Source organism: Perognathus longimembris, chromosome 6 (genome assembly GCF_023159225.1).
Source record: "Perognathus longimembris pacificus isolate PPM17 chromosome 6, ASM2315922v1, whole genome shotgun sequence".
Lineage (NCBI taxonomy): Eukaryota > Metazoa > Chordata > Mammalia > Rodentia > Heteromyidae > Perognathus > Perognathus longimembris.
In genome coordinates, this window is record NC_063166.1 from 69448881 (window position 1) to 69465277 (window position 16397).

The 16397-nt window shown below is 46.2% G+C and overlaps 1 protein-coding gene across 6 annotated transcripts in view; it reads left to right on the forward strand.

The window, feature by feature from the left end:
* Positions 1–776: 776 nt before the first annotated feature.
* Positions 777–16397, forward strand: part of Cep250 (centrosomal protein 250) — a 59579-nt gene continuing 43958 nt past the window's right edge. For 2 of the 6 annotated variants that reach the window (XM_048349082.1, XM_048349083.1), the window contains exons 1-8: positions 1059–1248; positions 8381–8670; positions 9275–9331; positions 11079–11161; positions 11377–11542; positions 12308–12414; positions 12604–12855; positions 14467–14563. In XM_048349082.1, coding sequence (XP_048205039.1) covers positions 8488–8670; positions 9275–9331; positions 11079–11161; positions 11377–11542; positions 12308–12414; positions 12604–12855; positions 14467–14563 — 945 coding nt within the window. In that variant the 5' untranslated portion in view covers positions 1059–1248; positions 8381–8487. Of the gene's footprint in view, positions 807–1058; positions 1249–8380; positions 8671–9274; positions 9332–11078; positions 11162–11376; positions 11543–12307; positions 12415–12603; positions 12856–14466; positions 14606–16397 lie in introns of those variants that run through there. The other 4 variants (XM_048349078.1, XM_048349080.1, XM_048349081.1 and 1 more) reach the window with 4 other exon arrangements.

Consider the following 16397-nt stretch of genomic DNA (forward strand, 5'->3'; position numbering starts at 1 on the left):
CATGAAAAATTGAAAAAGTGCTGCATTCTCAGGTTCAACCCCTACTAAAATCTGAGAACCACTGAGTGGAAGAGGTAGGTAAATGGAAGCTGAATTCAAAGAAAGTACAAAACGAAACATTCAGGCCATTGAGGGTATGGAAACTTCTCAAAGGCATGTAAACAGTTTCTGGCGTTCCAAAACCACACGAAGTTAAACGCTGTGTGTTGTGTGTCACTTGAGGCTGGTTAGCGACGTCAGACTCAGAAAGTGAGAAAACCTGGAATTGGTCGCCAGGGCAAGTTTGCTCACAGCAACCATCATCCAGGAGCAGGTTCCCTCACAGTAAGGGCCCTGGGGTTCGCGCGCGCAGCACCGCGCAGGCGCACCAGGCGCGCAATCGGAATTACGCATGCGCAGTAAGTAACTCTGAAGGTAAAAGGATTGTGAGAACGAGGCCTTCGCTCTCCTCAGGACGTCCATTTCCTGGAGTCCAGAGACTCAGGATGTCTCCATTTCCGGCGAGGAATCTAAGGTCTCAAATGTAATCTCCTCTTTCTTCTGGGTCTCTCCAGGGAGTCTCCTGCCAGTACTCAACATGGCCGGAGGCCTGGCCTTAGCGGGCGTGCGCCGCCGGCGGGGCGAGCTCCTCCCCTCCCCTCCCGAGGGCTCCGAGCGGGAGTTTTGGGGGCGGGGCCTGGGCGCGGGACACCCCCCCCCCCCCGCCGCCGAGCTCCCCGCCTCCGGCGGGGCCTCGCCAAGGCCGCCGCCGCCGCCGCTCTTGGATTGAGGAGCGTTTCCGGAGTCCGCGGGCGCCGCGGGTCGTGGTGAGGTGGGGCCGGGGCGGACGGGAGGGGTTCGGTAACGGCCCGGGGCCGCTCGCCGGTGCCTCACGTTGGTCGCAGGCGGTCTCTAAGGCCTAGAGTGGAGTTGGAACCCCAGGACCCCCGAGGCCCCCCGGCCAGCCGCCGCCGCCCCGGGCTCCGGGGGGCGCCGAGCGAGAACCTCACCCCGGGGCTCCGCAGCGGAGCAGCCCCGGCCCGTGGCCACACGGGGCCTCCCCGCCCTCCTTCCCCCGTGTCTGTGCCCCTTGCCCCGGACCTGAGGGAAAGTCTGCCCTCCTGCTACCATCACTACGCATCCGCGGCTGACTGTGTGTCTTCCTGGGTTTTGAACTCCTAAGGTCTCCCGCTCCCTCCTGCTGGGCGGGCCTCAGACCAGGATCCTCCCAGCAGCCTCCGAACTACTCCTGAATAGTTGAGATTACAGGTGGGCAGCGCTACGCCAAGCTTTTTTTCTTTTCTTCCTTAACTTCTCCCCTTTCCTTTTACCCTCCACTCCCCTCGGCTTTGCCTCGTAACCAAGGCTGGCCTGGAACTCGCGATCCTCCGCCCTTAGACTCCCAAGTGCTAGGATTACCAGAGCATACCCCTTCTCAGTGCTGGACTCATTAGTCCGGAGTCAAGGAACACTCCTTGGGAACATCCGGGGCAATTAACCTCTCTCCCAGCTTCGGTCCATCGCACAGAGTCACTTTTCCTGCCTTGCTTTCACACGCGGAGCTCCCTCTGCTCAGACTGTATGCCTTGCCTTTTTCATTTTTAACCCAGGGTCTAGTGCATGATGATTGTTAGCATTTCCCCAGCCTTAGGTACTCAGCTCCTCTCATTAGCCCCCAGATTCACCCATACCTAAACTACCTGCCCTAGAGCTATAATGGGCCACTCCCACTCACCATTCAGACCTGCCTACTTCCCCTTTAGCCCCCGAGCTATATAAGTAAGCTACCAAAGGTGTGGAAGCCAGCCAGCTGCCTTGTTGCCCGCTCTCCTGTGGGAGATATGGCCCCACTAATAAACCTCCTTATAAGCCGCCTTCTGCTGTCTGTGACTATCTCTGCATGGTCCCCTGTAATGGCTGGGACATATCCATTCAATGATGATAATAGTTAACATTAACTGAGTAGTCACAGAATGTCAGATGCCACTAAATGTGTGTATAGGTCCATCAAATTCTTACCGTAATCTATTAGGTGGAGTCTGTTTCTTCACCTTTTGCATATGAAGAAACCTAGGCACTAGGTCAAGTGATACGATCAACTAATGGAACTAGTGAGTGAGTCTGAAACCTGTCCTCAGGACAAGATGATAAATTCACTAGGTAGCCTTTGGGTTTGTTAAATGGTTGTTGAATTGATTTTACATTAGTAAAATTCAAATTAGAGACCAGGATGATGATTTGCATTTTACTGAGAAGGCTTAGAAAAGAGAACAGATGTTACCCACATTGAATGAGAGACCTCATTACAAAGCTTAGGCTAGAAGGGGCTTGTCCTGTGCTTGCTCAGGAACATCCTACCTTCCTTTGTCCTCAGAAATCTTTAGGCCTGGGCATCATTATTTCACACCATGTAAGAATTGCCTCTCAGAGCTGTGATACCATAGTTGTTAGTTTGGACTCAGTTAACATTAAAGCGTAGAATTTGGAATTGGATTGGGTTCAGTCTGTCTTTCCACTGATCTTTTTGCCCCTTCCTGAAAGGTTCTAGGCGGGGAGAGAGCACAGGGAGAGAAGTAGAGGTAATTGAAAGAGTTTATTGAGGTATGCTCCTGGCGCGCCCCTCTGGTGGGGCAGAGAGGTCACGCCTGGGCCTGGCTCAAGGCGGTTTGGTCTGCAGTGGTAGTGAGCACATGGCTTGTTCTGCAAATCTTGGTGGCTCCAGTTGGCCTCAGGCTCATGCTTCTAGGAATGGTTGATGCAGATGGTGTTTCCCAATAGGAAGGTGGTTTATTCCTAGCACCTGTAAGCCCTCCAATGGCCTGACACTTCCATTTTTTTGGATCTTTTTGAGTATGAGAATAATTTCTAAGGTTTTTTTAAATGAAGATTGCAAATGATTGTTGGGATAAAGTACTGTACAAATTACACATGATCTCTTTTCTGCTTTTGGGGCGAGCGGGGCTGGAGCTTGAACTCAGGGCCCAGGCATTGCCCCTGATCTTTTGTGCTCAGTAGAGCAGTGTTTTTTGTTTTGTTTTGTTTTTTTTTGCCAGCCCTGGGCCTTGGATTCAGGGCCTGAGCACTGTCTCTGGCTTCTTTTTGCTCAAGGCTAGCACTCTGCCACTTGAGCCACAGAGCCACTTCTAGCCGTTTTCTGTATATGTGGTGCTGGGGAATTGAACCCAGGGCTTCATGTATACAAGGCAAGTACTCTTGCCACTAGGCCATATCCCCAGCCTGAGCAATGATTTTATACTAGTGGGATTTGTCTTATGACACATAGCTAAGGATAAAATATGGTAAGGTGAGTAGAAGGACCAGTGTGTGCGGAGGAGTGGTGGTATTTCAGATGAATCATTAGGGAAGAAACAGATGTGAAGGTGGAGAGGAATTAAATTGTGAGTATAACTGGGGAAAAGGCCTTATGATGGGTGTGGGCTATGGGGTGTGGAGTGTGCTAAGCATCTGGACCTGGGAGGGCTGAGTGCCTGGAGGGATGTGAGTAAAGGAGAGAGGAATAAGAAGTGGGATCAAGTCATTTGGGGCTGGGGTCAAATAATTAGGGCCTTATAGAGGTCATTATACAGATTTCAGTCAGAAAGTTCTGAGTGGCTTCACCTGTTTTACTTTTTGTTGTTGTTGGTCTTGGGGTTTGAACTTAGGGCCTGGGAGCTGCCCTTAAGCTCTTTTGCTCAAGGCTAGCGTTCTGCCACCACTTTGAGCCACTTCCAGTTTAATGGTGGTTAATTGGAGATAAGAGTCTCACAAACTTTCCTGCCCCAGCTGGTTTCAAACTATGATCCTCAGAGTTTAGTCTCCTGAGTAGCTAGGATTACAGGTGCAAGCTACCAATGCCTAGTTTGTTTTACACTTTAAAAGGATCCTCTGACTGCTATCTTGAAAAGTAAAATTTAGGAAGCATCACTACCATCCAAGAAGCTTTTGCAGTAATTCAAATAAATGTATTAGCTCTCTGTTATATGCAAGAAATGATCCCAACATTCAGCAGTTAAAAACAAAAATCAAGGCTGGGAATATGCCCTAGTGGTAGAGTGCTTGCCTCATATACTGAAGCCCTGGGTTCCATTCCTCAGCACCACATATATAGAAAAAAACAGAAATGGCGCTGTGGCTCAAGTGGTAGAGTGCTAGCCTTGAACAAAAAGAAGCCAGGGACAGTGCTGGGGCCCTGAGTTCAAGCCACAGGACTAGCAAAAAACCAAAAATCATTTATTGTCTTACACAGTTCTTGTGCATCAGAAGTCCAGGAGCCATTAGCTGTGTGTTTGTGTGACTCATGAATCCATAGTCAGGCTGGTATGTGGAGGGGATGTGTGTTGGGGAGACTTCAGTGATCTGAAGCTTCCAGCTGGGCCTGGAAGATCTACTTCCAAGATGGCTTGTACATAGGGCTATTGGCAGAGTTCCCAGTTCCTCACCCTGGGGACTCTTCATAGGACAGAGCAGGTGGCTTCCCTCAGAGACAGTGATCAGAAAGAGAGAGAGATGAACAAGCAAGGAGTCCTGGTACCTCTTATGACTTTTTTTTTTGGCAGTTGTGGGGCTTGAACTCTGGGCCTGGGCGTTATCCCTGAGCTCTTCAGCTCAAGGCTAGCTCTCTTCCACTTGATCCACAGTGCTGCTTCCAGTTTTCTGGTGGTTAATTGGAGATAAGAGTCTCATAGACTTTCCTGCCCGGCTGGCTTTGAACCACGATCCTCAGAGCTCAGCCTCACACGTACACATGTGAGCCACCAGCGCCCGGCTTTGGGACTTTTTCATTCCACTTTATTCCAGCCCACTCTCAAGTGGTAGAACACCAGCCATGAGCAGAAAAGAAACTGAGTTGTCATTTTCTGACCGTCCTGGGGCTTGAACTTGGGAACAGGGCACTGTCTATTAGCTTTTCACTCAAGTGCTGTACTACTTAAGCCACAGCTCCACTTCTGGCTTTTTGATGGTTAACTGGAGTTAAGACTCTCACGAACTTTTCTGCCTAGACTTGTTTCGAATCTAGGTCCTCAGATCTCAGCTTCCTGAGTAGCTAGGATTACAGGTATGAGCCACTGGCACCCAGTTGTCTTTTTTTTTTTTTTAACTATTTGAGGTGAAAAATTTGTATGATCTAAAGACAAATCAGAGTATAAAATCACACATTAGGGCTGGGGATATGGCCTAGTGGCAAGAGTGCTTGCCTTGTATACATGAAGCCCTGGGTTCAATTCCCCAGCACCACATATACAAAAAATGGCCAGAAGTGGCGCTGTGGCTCAAGTGGCAGAGTGCTAGCCTTGAGCAAAAAGAAGCCAGAGACAGTGCTCAGGCCCTGAGTCCAAACCCCAGGACTGGCCAAAAAAAAAAAAAAAAAAAAAAGAGTTCATAAAATTACACATTAATGTGATATATTTGCTAAAATTCCAAGGCATTTGAGTAAAGAATAAAATAGGGCACTGGACACTGGTGGCTCATGCCTGTAATCCTAGCTACTCAGGAGTCCGATATCTAAAGATCATGGTTCAAAGCCAGCCCAGACAGGAAAGTCCATTATCTCCAATTAACCACCAGATAACTGGAAGTGGAGCTGTGGCTCAAAGTGATAGCCTTGAGCAAAAAAACTCAGGGACAGTATCCAGGCCTCGAGTTCAAGTCCCATGACTGAAAAAGAGAAGTATTTCATCTCAAATATTTATAATTTCCTTATCTGTAAAGTATGAAAGTTGTCCTGAATTTCTAATAGTTCTCAAATTTTAAAATATCTGCTAAAGTAAAATAATGATATAACTGTAATATTCCATTTTGACCTAAGTATTATTGACAACACCTTCCACGTAATGCTTGTATGTTACCAGCATCTTTATTATAAAGGAGGATTTAATTGGATTTTGGAACTTTGACAGGTCTGCTTATAAGAGATGTTAGACTGAAAGACAAGAAGTTGCTTTTTTTGTTGGTAAAAACTAACAGGCAAATGTTAGTGATTTCATATGGTACAAGCTAATATTTTGGGATAAAAACTCAAAAGAAGGCCAAGGGAGCCTCTTAAACATCCCCTATACACAAAAGCTTGACTCTACTCACAGTGCTGGGAGAAGAAAAGGTGCCCCAGTTCATTTAAATCAACACATAGCAACAATAAGCTGCTCTTACGGTTGGTAGAGTGTTGGCAGAAATCCTAGCATTTAAGACAGGTGCCACTGTAGGTCTGTGCCACTAACGGAGGAGTTTCATTCCATTGAACTTGACAGAGTCATTGTTCCACAGAGCTTTGGTTAGTTTGTACCACAGTCCTGGTGGAAAAGCACTACCTTGGCCTGGAGATTGGGCCTTTACTGTTAGCCCTGTACTCTTCCTACTTTGTTACTGCCCAAGACTGTTTTGGAGAACTCAAGTACATTCAGTTGCTCAGGAGATACTGTAAATTACCAACTTAAATTTTTCTCTATGACTCTATTATAAGAAAAACAGTCCTGCAGTGCAATGATGAACAAGTAAAATCTGCTCTAAGCATGATGGGAGGAAGCTAGAGTGAACTAGAGAGCATTCGCCCTGTCTAACGGGGACAGGCATTGTTTAACTGCAGTTCAGCACCTTGCCTTGTGGCAGGCATATAAGTTAAGGATCAGTAGATAATTCTGATTTTCCAAAGGCCCAGAAATGATTTTTTTTGGGGGGGTGAGTACTGGGGATGAAATTCAAGACCTCACACTGCTAGACACTCTACCATTTGAGCTACACTCCTCCACTCCTTTTGGTTTTAGTTTTCATTTTAGATAGGATTATTAACTTTTCCCAAGCTTCATCTCAAACTATGATTCTCCTTCCTCCTCTTCCCAAATTGCTGTGACAATAAATGTGCACCAGCTGTTGATAGAAGATTGTTAACTTTTGCCTGGGCTGGCCAATATCCTCTTGCTTTTGCCACTTCAGTGTTGGGAATACAGGCGTGCGTCACATGGCTTGCCCAAACTTTTTTTTTTTTTTTTTTTTTTTTGCCAGTTCTGGGGCTTGGACTCAGGGCCTGAGCACTGTCCCTGGCTTCCTTTTGCTCAAGGCTAGCACTCTGCCACTTGAGCCACAGCGCCACTTCTGGCCATTTTCCATATATGTGGTACTGGGGAATTGGACCCAGGGCTTCATGTATACGAGGCAGGCTTTCTTGCCACTAGGCCATATTCCCAGCCCTTGCCCAAACTTCTTAACCAGTAGTTGGAAGGAAAGATATTCCTTAACCCTCTTAATGACCACTTTAATGTTAGCAACACGAAAGAACTCCCCTGTCTCTACCACCCAGATCATTGGATAATTGTGTGTTTCAGGGGCCTAAGAAATTTGTAGGTCATATAGCTATAATGCTCTGATTTGGAGATCAGAAGACTAAAAGGGCAGTGGCATGCCCATTAGAAGCAGAGCTTGGACCAGCACCTAGAACTTTCTTTTTTTTTCTTGTTACCATGCTTCTGTAATGGTTAGCTGAAGGTCACAGGCTGGCCTCCACTACCTCTTGGTGGCTAGTTGCCCTGTTTGGGCCCAGCTCCTGGTAGATGAGACGTATTTACCATCCTGCTGCAATTGCTTCCTTCTTTCTCTGTTCTGGATCCCTTGCCTGAAATGCTAGTCTCCCCCTTTTCTTTGTTAGGAGCCAGACTACTTGTGTTCAAATCCTTCATCCACCAAATGCCAGCTATGTGAATTGATACCTGTTGCTTACTCTTTCTAAACCTTCATTGGTTCCATTATATTAGTGTGTACGATAAAGTATGGTTGGAAAGCATTGGAAGGTTTCAAAATTCTCGTGAAGACAAAATGGCATAAAGCATGTAACATACTGGGCAGAGCCACTGCCCCATAGAAACACTCGCCAAGTATGAACTGTGGTGACGAGCCACGTAGCTCGCAGCTCCCCCATCTGGAAGATGTGCCCTTCCTTTGTTTTCTATGCTATCCTGTGATGTCTGTGTGATTGCAAGCGCCACGTTGTATTGTAATTGTTTATTTTTCTGTCTTGCTTGCCAGACTTAATACCACCTTCAGTGATTCAGTAAATGTCTAGTAGTCCCTGTGCCAGGTACCAGAAATGCAACAGGAAACCAGGGGCTCCTGGTCTAGTACAAAAGCCCTGGGAACTTTCTCATGGCACATTATTAAGTTTGGGAAATAAGGATGCTCATTACAGCCCTCTCAGAGATTAGGATCCATCTTAGGTTTTTTGTTTTTTTTTCATCCATACTGGTTGAATATCTTAGGGTTTTAAAGGTTCTAATGAGTTCTCTTGCAAAGGAATCTATTTACTTTATCCAACCTAGAATTACCAGGTTTAAAAAAAAAGTTTGCTGAGCATATTTGAGTCATCTAGTCAATTCTTTCTGTTCTAGTCAATTCTGTTTTCTGCTTTGGTCCCCAGCTCAAGAGGAAGACAAAGAGGCACAGGCAGCAATGGTTAGAGACATTGCTGGGAGTATGAAGCCTCTGGCTGCATAGGGACCTGCTGGCTTGCTCTCTGCTGTCCCCATGGAGACAGGAAGCCCTGGGCTGAACATGAAGCCCCAGTCACTGCAGCTGATGCTGGAGGAGCAAGTGCTGGCACTGCAACAGCAGATGGCAGAGAACCAAGTTACCTCCTGGAGGAAGCTCAAGAACTCCCAGGAGGCCCAGCAGAGGCAAGCAACCCTTGTGAGGAAGCTACAGGCCAAGGTAAGGGAGCTGTACTTCTGGGGAGGGAGGGAGAGCACCTGTCAGAGCTGGGCACTGGGGTGGGATAAGGACTGGAGGAGGCAGAACCATGAGGGGGAAATGGCTCACACCTAGCCAGGTTAGGACAGGGCCTTGATGTCCCAGATGTCACCCATAGCTTTTCTTTTGATGCTCACAAATACTCTATGAGGTATGAATATGTCCGTTCTACAGATGATGTTCATAGGATTAGTTTCTTCAGGTTTGTTCTTCTATTTTGAGACCCTGGTTTTACCTCTCCAATACTAGAGGCAGAGAGAAAATTTGAAGGGTTGTTTTTGTTTTTATAATTGTCTGCTTGCTTGTTTTTTAAGACAGGGTCCTACTACATAGGCTAGGATAGGCTATCCTGCCTCGATCGCTCGTATGCTAGAATTATGGGTATATACCATTATGCCTGGCTTAGATTCTTTCAGCACTCAAATAGAAATTCTAGGATGTTGGGGGGTCTTACCTCACCATCACCACCTGGTTTCTCTATTCACAGCAGATTTGCTAAAGATCTCTGGGGGGCCATTGCTTTGGGCTGTTTGTAATAACTCAGCACCTGTTGTTTTTGCCTCAGGTATTACAGTACCGGAGCTGGTGCCAAGAGCTGGAGAAGCAGCTAGAAGCCACTGGAGTGAGTGAGGTTGAGTCCCATGCTCCCTTGAGCCGTCAGTGTGTGTTTAACAGAAGTGTGTCTTCCATCTTCAGCCCCAGAGATGTCTGATCTTCTTAGGATCTTCCTTTTTTTTTTCACCAGTCCTGGGCCTTGAACGCAGGGCCTGAGCACTATCCCTGGCTTCCTGGCTTCCTTTTGCTCAAGGCTAGCACTCTGCCACCTGAGCCACAGCGCCACTTCTGGTCGTTCTCGATACATGTGGTGCTGGGGAACTGAACCCAGGGCTTCATGTATACAAGGCAACTTCATGTATACGAGGCAAGCTCTCTTACCACTTGGCCATATTCCCAGCCCCCCTTAGGATCTTCCTAGTTATCTAACCTGAGAGTTTCAATTCCTTTGTTCTCTAGGGACTAATAGTTCAGGGGATTTACCAGGTACAGTTAATAGGAGGCTGCAGTTAATGTAAGGAAATGCATCTTTCTTCCACCAGGTGTCAGTGTTTATTTGTCAGAGAGAGAGAGGCCTCTGCAGGCATTGAAAGAAGCATGGCTCCGCAGATATATTTGTCCTATCGGTTAGGTAGAACTGGCCTTGAAAGACCCCTGTGCCTTTGTTCCAACTCCCTAAGACACTTGTTTACATTCTCTCCTCAGGGAAGTTCTCAAAGGAAGGATACCAAAACATTGAGAACCTTCTCTGTATGTCAGGCACCTTTATCATTTAATTTTGTCACTTAATGTTTAACTTTCTGAGGAGAATGATATCACCTTCATTTTGTAGTAGAAGACACTGTAGCACCAAGATGATAAGTGCTTTCCCAGGGTCCAAGATTAAGTGTAATAGAAGTCAATACATTGGCCAAAGACAGATCTTATGCTTCCTAGGCCATCTTTCAGGAGAGGTCATTGGTTCCCTTTTGGAGACAGGGGTGTAGTGGATTTGTTTTCAGGCCACACTGATTGAGAAAAGAAGCAGATTGTTAACAAAGTGAAGGAGCTAGAAATGTGGCTCAGTGGTAAAGTGCTTGCTTAGCATGCATGAAGCCCTGGATTCGATTTGTCAGTACCACATCAACAGAAAACACTGAAAGTGGTGCTGTGGTTCAAGTGGTAAAGTGCTAGCCTTGAGCAGAAGAAGCTCAGGGACAGTGCCCAGGCCCTGAGTTCAAGCCCCAGGACTGGCAAAAAAAAAAAAAAAAGAAGAAAAATTCAAAAGTGGACCACTGTAGAAGGCATCAGGGAAGCTGGGTACTTGTGGCTCATGAGGCCTGTGATCCTAGCTACTGAGGAGGCTGAGCTCCAAGGATTGTGGTTCGAAGCCAACTTGGGCAGACTCATCTCCAATTAACTACTCAGAAAAAGCTGCAAGTGGTGCAGTGGTTCAAGCGGTAGAGCGCTAGCCTTGAGCACAATGAAGCTCAAGGGGCCTGGGAATGTGGCTTAGCGGTAGAGGGTAGAGTGCTTACCTAGCATGCATGAAGCACTGGGTTCGATTCCTTAACATCACATAAACAGAAAAGGCCGGAACTGGCCCTGTGGCTCAAATGGTAGCGTACTAGCCTTGAGCAAAAAGAAGCCAGGGACAGTGCTTATGCTCTGAGTCCATGCCCCAGGACTGGCAAAAAAAGAAAAAGAAGCTCAAGCATAGTGTTCAGGCCTCCAGTTCAAGCCCCAGGACTGGCCAAAAAACAAAAACAGGCATTAGAGAATTGGCTTGAGTATTCATTGTGAAGGTTCATAAGGCTTGTCTCTCTCTGGCTAAGGGACCAATCCCTCGGCAGTGGGAAAACATGGAGGAGCCAAACCTAGAACAGCTGCTAATTCGCCTGGAGGAGGAGCAACAGAGGTGATGGACCCCAAATTTTATGACTTGGGTGCTTGGCCAGGGGGAAAGGCCAGTGGGAAACCTTTCTTCTGAATGCTATCATGGTTTAGAACAATAAACTTCAGTCTTCGCCCTCTAATTCCTAGCAATGAACAAATTCCACTCATTTTCACCTTATTTTTCCAGAGCGACAAGCATTGGACCAGACCTTTGTTTTGTACTTCTTACCCATACAGGTGTGAGAGTCTAGTAGAGGTGAACACTGAGCTTCGGCTACACATGGAAAAAGCTGATGTGGTGAACAAAGCCCTTCAAGAAGATGTGGAAAAATTGACAGTGGACTGGAGTCAGGCCAGGGATGAGCTAATAAGGAAGGAGAGCCAGTGGCAGATGGAACAGGAGGTAGGAAGAACTGTTTGAGGAGGGATATGTATACATTCTGGGCACTGCCCTGGTCAGTGCAGGAAAGGGTTAACTTCAGGACTTGGTAGAGCCTCTCTGACTGTCCTTACCCATACTAACAGCTTTGTCCCGCTTAGGCCTTCATAATTGTGCGATTGCATACCTTCTTTTTAGGCTTAGCTGGCAGGTAGCATGACACTTAAAGCAACTCTTATACTCTCTTTATTATGGAAGTCTTCTTATCTAGATGCTAAAAAGGTAGTTGTTAAGTTGAATGAGAAGAAAAACTGGTTGTGAACCCTAGGGAAATTTTCAGATTCCAGGAAATAAGCATTTCCTAAGCCTTTACTCTGTGGTAGAGGGGGAAAAAAGTGTGTGTATGCACAAATTGTCCTCTATTGGGAGGTACATACACACAGGCACGCACACATGAGCACACATGCACATCTCTGCGTGTGTACGTGCACACACACACACACACACACACACACAGATAGTCCTCTATCAGACTAGGGGCTTTGGTTCACCAGTCTACCAAGCATAAGGCCCTGAGTTTAAGCCCCAGTACCACTCTACCCTCCCCCACCAAAGAATCCAAAACAAATAAGAAAATCCAGTGGTTGGAGGCATGGCTCAGATGGTACAGTGCTAGCCAATGAACAAAAGCTTCAGGTATCAAGTTCAAAGCCTGGGGTCAGATCAGAAAGAAAAGAAAATCCAAAGTTACTTTCTTCCCCTGGGTGTGACCTTCGTTTCTGAACACAGTTCTTCAAGGGCTATCTGAAAGGGGAACATGGTCGCCTTCTCCGTCTATGGCGGGAGGTGGTGACCTTCAGACGTCACTTCCTGGAAATGAAGTCAGCTACTGACAGGTAAGTATGGGAATGGAAGGGAGGAGGTTTACCCCTACCAATGCTAGACTTAAGGCTGCTGTAGAAGAGGGGATCAGACATAGGGTTGGGATAGGGAAGACTTGTTGGATTCAGATGATTTTTCCTAGACCTGCCTCTCAGGCTTTCTGTTCCCTGTTAAAATCTGCTCTTTTCCTTGCTTGTACTCAGAGATCTGATGGAGCTAAAGGCCGAGCATGCTAGGCTTTCAGGGTCCTTGCTGACATGTTGTCTGCGTTTGACCGTGGGAGCACAGTCTCGAGAATCTACTGGATCCGGGAAAATGGATGACAGTGAGCCTGCCCAGCAGCTGCTGTTGCTAGCCAAGATCCAGGAACTAGAGAAGGAAGCTCATGAAAGGAGCCAGGAGTTAATTCAGCTCAAGTGCCAAGGGGACCTGGAGAAAGCTGAGCTTCAGGATCGGTGAGATAGCTTGCAGTCCTAGGAATGGTTCCTAGAGGGAAAGCTGACTCCCCTAGAGAGTTATGGATAGGTAAGGGACATGCCAAGAGTGAGTATTCACACCAGCATAGGGGAAGAAAGTGTGTCAGAGGAGTTTAGTTTGAAACCCAGTGCCACAGTTGGGGCTTGTCACTGACCTCTTCACTCAAGCTACCTTGTAGCTTGATTTCTTTCCTATTAATTTATACAGGTAGCTGTCCTCTGTCAACACTAAATCTCTTGCTGTCCAATGCTTCTCTGCCTTCATATATGCTTGCTTTGACCTGGAATGCCTCCTTCTTTCTCCCTCTGCCCTGTCCTTTAGAGAAGACATGTCACATCTTCTCTCTGAAGTCTATAACTTTAATAGCCATTACCAAAGCCTGGTCTTTTTGATCTGCTTGTTATAGTATTAATCTCATTAATTATTTAGTTCCTTTTTGTTGTTGTTGTTAGGGCTATTGATCTATTTATTTATTTATTTTTGTGGTGCTGGGAATCAGACTCAGAGCCTCACACCTAGGTAGCTGTTTTACTACCGAACTACACTGCTAACCTGCTGTTTTAATTTTTGTATTGTAATGAATTTTTAAATGATATTAAGAACAGCAGGAACATAAGCAGAATCCTATTGGACATAGCTTATACCCCATGGCTAAGGTTATATTGCCACCTACTAATGGTATACATAAATTAGAGTGAAGCTAAGCTTAGTGGCAGCACTTGAGACACTAAGGCAGGAAGAAGTTGAGGCTAACACAGGCAACTTAGCGGGTCCCTGTACCTCCTTACTCTCTTCCCCCACAAGAAAAGAATTGGAGAACTATTTTAGGAGCACTGTGTACAAAGGCCATGTCTCACTAAGCTTTGTGTTTCTAGTACTTTGCACTCTATATAGCTAGCATATATAGATAATGCTTGTTGGATGATATAGTTATTAAATGAATGAATATAAAATGACGTAGGCTCTTAGAGATGATATATAATAAAATTAGAAGGACTTAACCATTTTTATACTCCATGGGGAAACTCATTTGAGAACTACTTGTTTAGTCTTTCATATAATACCAGGCATAAAGCTCCAAGTTGATTGTGCTACATGATAAAGATGTCAGTGATTTTGCTGGTCTGTCAGATTATTACCAGGGAGGTTGATTATTCGCTCTTCCAAGCTCCTCTTCCTTTTTTCCTATCAGAGTCAGATCCTAGGCTAGAGGGACCTTGGGGCTATTCCCATGTGGCAATTCTGATGTTCTTATTGGCTTCAGGATGCTTGACTTCAAGATCAAGCGAGGCCTGGAAGGGCCTGGGCCAGGGCTTTCCTTCAGCTCTCGGGCCCCCAAACACGTGTTCCAGCCTTGAGATGTGGTAAATCCCTGCATGTGTCTGAGTGGCTTTGGCTTTCCCCACCAGTTCAAAGCTATATAGCATCATGTATTTAAGGAGTGCAAAGGGGTTGGGGGTACCCAAGGGATTCTGGGAGATCTGCAGTGGAAAGTGGGAGTGTCTGGGTTGGGGCTGGGGTGTGCTACATCGAAGCTCCATCTACATCCATGGGCTGCCCAGCTGACAGTGATATGCTCTTTTCTTTAGGGTGACCGAGCTCTCTGCTCTACTGGCCCAATCTCAGAAACAAAATGAAGATTACGAAAAGATGGTAAAGGCTCTGAGAGAGACAATGGAGATCCTGGTATAATACACTTTGTTCTGGAAAGGAGTTGGGAATGGGTTTGTAAGTCACTTGCTCTTTATGGACAGGTACTGCAGGAAAACAATTAAATGTTCCTTGATGAAATCCTACAAAACTAAATAATTTTGGCTGAATCTTAAAACTAATTAACTCATTTATGCATTCAGTAAATATTAACTATCCACTGTTATAACTATATTCCTGGTGAGATTACAGTGGTATATATGTGTATATGTATGTATATATATATATATATATATATATATATAATGTATGTATGTATAGTGTCATTGTCAAAGAGGAGTGGCACATTCCCAAGCGACAATGTCTATCTGGGGTATGGCTCCAATGGTAGAGTGCTTGCCTAGCAAACCTGAAGCCCTGTGTTCAAACCCCAGTTCTGAAAAAGGAAAAAAGAGACACTTGTCAAATAAGCCACTAGGAAGGAGATATATGGAGAGACTTAAAATCTCTTCATACTTGTTGAGTGTCTCAAGGGGTAGAGTACTTGCCTTGCAAGTGTGAGGTGCTGACTTTAAACACCACTGCCACCAAAAGTTTAGAAAACAAAACTGAAGACATTTTAGAATATAGATGTTAGGGAAACAGCTGAGGAATATGGCAAGGTTTAGTGTGGAGCAGAAAGGACTTGAGGCAGACACAATGCTGTCTTCACATGGTTTGACAGTCTGATATTGGGGAAAGAGAGTTGACATATTCATTATTGTCCAGGGAAGAACCAACATCAGTCGCTGGAAGTTAAAGGGTAGGAGGTTTGGGCTCAAATTAAATTCGCTCATTACCCTCTCTTGTAAAGGAGTGATAGTTTGGTCCCTGACAACACCTCCCAGTGATGTTCTCTAAGATTGCATTTTAGAATCAAAATTTCAGGTCTCTGACTAACCTACCTTCCTTCCTTCCTCCCTCCCTCCCTCCCCCTCCCTCCCTCCCTTCTTTGCCAGTCCTGGGGCTTGAAGTCAGGGCCTGGGCACTGTCCCTGGCTTCTTTTTGCTCAAGGCTAGCACTCTGCCACTTGAGCCACAGCGCCACTTCTGGCCATTTTCTATATATGTGATGCTGAGGAATCAAACCCAGGGCTTCATCTATACAAGGCAAGCACTCTTGCCACTAGGCCATATTCCCAGCCCCAGGTCTCTGATTTTATGTAGCTCCTGAACTCCTGCCCACAAGCATACCCCTAATCATCATCTCTTCCTCCTCTTTCTCCTCTTCCTCCTCCTCTTTCTCCTCTTCCTCCTCCTCCTCCTCCTCCTCCTCCTCCTCCTCCTCCTCCTCCTCCTCCTCCTCCTCCTCCTCTTCCTCCTCCTCCTCTTCCTCCTCCTCCTCCTCCTCTTTCTCCCTCTCTGAGCCTGGGCACTGTCCCTGAGCTTCTTTTGCCCAAGGCTAGCACTCTACCTCTTGAGCCACAGCACCACTTCTGGCCTTTTCTGTTTATGTGGTATTGAGGAATCGAACCCAGGGCTTTGTGCATGCTAGGTAAGCACTTTACTACTAAGCCACATTCCCAGTCTTCCCTAGTTTTCTGATTCAAGTTGGATCCTCTGGAGCTAGCTTATCTGTGCATCTTTTCTTTTTCTATTTTTGCTAGTACTGGGGCTTAAACTCAATGGCTCATATTCTCACTCAGTATTTTTGCTCATGGCTGTTGCTCTTACCCCTTAAGCCATGCCTCCTGTTCTGGCTTTGTGTTGGTTAACTGGAAATAAGTGTCTTGCATTTGTCTTCCCATGCTGACTTCAAACCATGATCCTTAGATCTCGGCCACAAATGTGAGCCATCAGGGCCTGGCTTGTCTGTACACTATTTATTCCCT